This window comes from Ptychodera flava, chromosome 13 (assembly GCF_041260155.1).
Source record: "Ptychodera flava strain L36383 chromosome 13, AS_Pfla_20210202, whole genome shotgun sequence".
Lineage (NCBI taxonomy): Eukaryota > Metazoa > Hemichordata > Enteropneusta > Ptychoderidae > Ptychodera > Ptychodera flava.
Genome location: NC_091940.1, coordinates 32588133 through 32592152, shown reverse-complemented (window position 1 = coordinate 32592152; position 4020 = coordinate 32588133). Strand labels below are relative to the sequence as shown.

At 41.3% G+C, this 4020-nt stretch overlaps 1 protein-coding gene across 1 annotated transcript; it reads left to right on the top strand.

Moving 5' to 3' along the window:
- The first annotated feature begins 1150 nt into the window (after window positions 1–1150).
- Window positions 1151–4020, top strand: LOC139148192 (ADP/ATP translocase 2-like). The gene is made up of 2 exons (XM_070719503.1): window positions 1151–1359; window positions 2674–4020. The coding sequence occupies exons 1-2, from the start codon at window positions 1240–1242 to the stop codon at window positions 3460–3462; spliced, it is 909 nt and encodes a 302-aa protein (XP_070575604.1). The 5' UTR covers window positions 1151–1239; the 3' UTR covers window positions 3463–4020.

Here is a 4020-nt window from a genome sequence, read left to right as displayed (position 1 = left end):
GTCCTATTTTCCACAAGCTGGATATGTCTCTAAATTTTCCATTCATCATCTCTCTCCTTGAAAGTGACAATCAGGCATAATTTTGTTTTCTTTAAAAAATGAAGGGGCCACGAAATTGAAATTTGTTAGCTTTTGCTCAAACTTTCGGGTAAAGGAAGTTTAAACTATTTCCTTTCGAAATCAAGAATAAAATTAGGGGTTAAGTCGAGAAAAATTTGATTCATGGGAAACGAATTCCCGATACTATTTCCCGATGCTTGAAGTTCAAATGTCCACGCCAGCCTGTGTAATATGGAAAGAAATTCAATTTTCGACTTTCACAAAAATAAGCCGGAAAAAATTCGTTTACTAAATGAGCTTCCTAATGAGTCCCCAAAACAGCCAAAAGTGGTTCGTGCACCAAAAGTATGGTAGAAGTTTTAGTTCGATTTCAAATAAGCTTATCTTGCGCATGAAGGTAGAGTTCTACCCTCGGGTACGGTGCAATGATGTCGATTGGTTTGCATACAGAAAAGCCATAGAACAGCATTTTTTATCATTGCTTGCTTTGACAGTTATTTGTTTTATTTGTGAAAAATGTATCACGGATCGTTGAGCGTGTCCACTCACGAAAATGAACTGTAGGCCTACCTGAGGATGAGGCCTGGCCCTATAGACGGGTAAAGCAGCACTGAAAATTGTTAAAAGTTGGGCACAATCAATAGTGTTTCCACACTTGGCGCAAAGTGGATGAGCTATCGGTGTGATGGGAGAGTTTTCGGTATGATATGTGGTCGCGGAGATTTTTTTCCCGGAGCGCAGTGTAGTACCATAAGCTCACCAGGAGTAGCTGGGAGCGGGTCTCATTGCCTGTACGTAGTGGGTAGTGCACTGAACTCCCGGTACGTCAATTACCCATAATGCCATTGACGTTACACGTGACGCAAGGCTTGAACTGTGGCACACCTCAACAGTACTGTATATCCATCCGACTTTAACAAAATATTTCTTGTACATATGCAACTTTTAAAAAATATATATAATTTACCCATCCAGTAAAACAAAAATAAATTAAGAACGTTTGATAAGCTTCTTTGACCTCTCACTAATTTGAACTTTGTAACAGTCTCGTGCGCTAACATGCGCATTGATTTAGGCCAAATTCCATGTCAGGCGACCGATGACGTAGACAGCCAGCCGTCCATTTGCCCACACTCTTCCTTTTGCCGGCGTCCATTACTCCCTCCAAGACCGACAACCATGCCGATAACGAAAGACGCAGTCGTAAGCTTCGTGACAGATCTTGCTGTCGGCGGAACTGCTGCTGCCATCTCTAAAACAGCCGTAGCTCCCATTGAGAGAGTAAAACTACTTCTTCAGGTAAGGCTATGGACATTAAAATACTGTCTTTTTAGGCGTACGTGCACATGCCGGTAACCCATAAACCATGTGGGCATGCCGGTAAATTTCACGAAACCCTATGTACAGATCTTCCCGTAATAATGTGCCTTGTGTAACACTTGATGAGAATTTAACATCAGCAGCTATAAGATCGTGATATGATATGTCATGTGTTAATAATGTAGTGACAAGAAATCTCACACAAACGTGTCAACCCACAACGACCTTGATTCGCTTGAACCTCCCAATCCCTTGTCCGCCATTTTGTTTCATTGTCTTCCACAAGCTGCCTTCCGCAAAGTTTCCCAGTTGTAGAAAATGAGTGAAATTGCCCTTCTCAGGAGTTTACCCAAACGTCAGCTGCCTTTGATGGACATTTGACAATCTGACCTCGATATCCTTGGCTTGGCTGATTGCCAAACGCGACAGAGAAACCGACGCTATGCTAATCGATTCGGCCATTGTTACTTTATACTGGACGCGTCTGTCTCTACCAAATTCTTTACTGCTTGCATTTTGTAGCCGCCTTGTTGCTTTGCAACGTTGAAAATATTATATGAATTAACAACGATGCTATAGGCAAAGAGATTGAATTTGTAAGTTTACACAAAGAGCATTACGACTGCACGATCGCTCGCACGTGTCACACTTCCTTGGGAACTCCACTCAGACTATCGTAGTATCGTAGACTCACCACTCCATCGAACATAATTAATGTTCACTTTGTGTGAACTACAAAAAATGTTCTTTTTGGATCGAAGTGAACAGTCCCATTCTTCAGGACGTTGTTTGAACTGTCCTTTGATTCTTAACAAGCCCTCTGTCCAAGAGAATATTAAGGCACTCAAATTTGCATATGGCTACAAGTACTCCATATTAAATTTGAAAGACAGGGTGTGTGAAACATTTCCTGTGGTCAATGTCTCTCACACTCTTCGGTTGGATCAACCCCCCCCCCCCCCCCCCCAAAAAAAAAAAAAAAAAAAAAAAAAAAAATCAATATAGCTCCACAGTACTTCAAGACACTGTCTGACTTTGCTTAATTAGTCATTTCATTTGTAGGGCACTCTATAATTAGTGTTCTCTGAAGGGTTTATGCTATCGGTTATGACTTCAAAGATAGTCTGTGAAGGGTTGGTAAAGGATGTATTAATTTCCAGAAAGATCACTTGGACTATCCCTCATAAGCAGTCTTCCTCAGCCAGATATTTGAGATGTGTTATGCGTATCCTTGTGAAATATGTGTACAGTAATTACATGTAAACTTACTCAATTTTTCTCCTTCCATTTTAGGTTCAAGATGCCTCCGCACAAATCACCGCTGACATGCGGTACAAGGGTATTGTCGATTGCTTTGTCAGGGTACCTAAAGAGCAGGGTTTCTTTTCACTTTGGCGTGGTAATCTTGCAAACGTGATCAGGTATTTCCCGACACAAGCTCTCAATTTTGCCTTTAAGGACAAATATAAGCAGATCTTTGTAGCTGGTATTGATAAGAAAAAGGAGTTCTGGAAGTTTTTCTTCGGTAACTTGGCATCTGGTGGCGCTGCTGGAGCAACTTCTCTCTGTTTCGTCTACCCTCTTGATTTCGCCAGAACACGTCTTGCTGCCGATATTGGCAAGGCTGGTGGCGACAGAGAATTCACTGGTCTCGGCAACTGTCTCGCCAAGGTATACAAGTCTGATGGACTCCGCGGCCTCTACCGTGGCTTCAACGTATCTGTACAGGGTATCATCATCTACCGTGCGTCATACTTCGGCTGCTTCGACACGGCCAAGTCGTTCGTGCCCAAACAATACCAGAGGAATGTGATCTTGTCCTGGATGATCGCCCAGACTGTCACTGTGTGCTCTGGTATCCTCTCATATCCATTTGACACCGTCAGAAGACGTATGATGATGCAGAGCGGTCGTAAAGACATCCTCTACAAAAACACCATTGACTGCTGGAAGAAGATCTACGCCAACGAAGGTGGCCGCGCGTTCTTCAAGGGTGCCTTCTCCAACGTGCTCCGTGGTACTGGTGGTGCTCTGGTGCTGGTACTCTACGACGAAATCCAACATTACCTCGTCAAGAAGTAATTCAACTAGGCTGACCAACTATTTAAAGAAAGGAAGATGAAATTGTGTGGAATGAAAGTATTATGCAAACTGTTTGAATCCAACCAAAGGAACTCAAATGGTTTTATGCAAAGACCAACGAATGGCAACCAAATTTTGAGAGCATTTGTCAAAATCATGAAATTACCCCATTCGTTGGCCTTTTCATCATTGCATTGATTATGTGATTCCAATGTGTAGAAAATTTTAAAACTGGACTGCTGTGAATAGTGACCTGTTTTGCGAAGAAAAAAAGAAAGAAAGAAAAAAGACAAACAACCAAGAATATTGAAATTTTACCCCCATAAGTATGTTTCCTTTATAACATATACGGTGTGTATTGAATAGAAGATGTGTAAAAAAACATAATAAAGAAAATACTAAATTAAACAAGAAATTTAAGTGTGTGCTGTTCAATTCTTGATATCGAGAGATATGTGTATCTGTCATGATGTCATTTGTAGGACAGGCATCTAAAAGGAAAAGGATCTTACAGGTAGAGATGAAAAATGTCAAATAAATCTTTCTCAGAAAAACAGA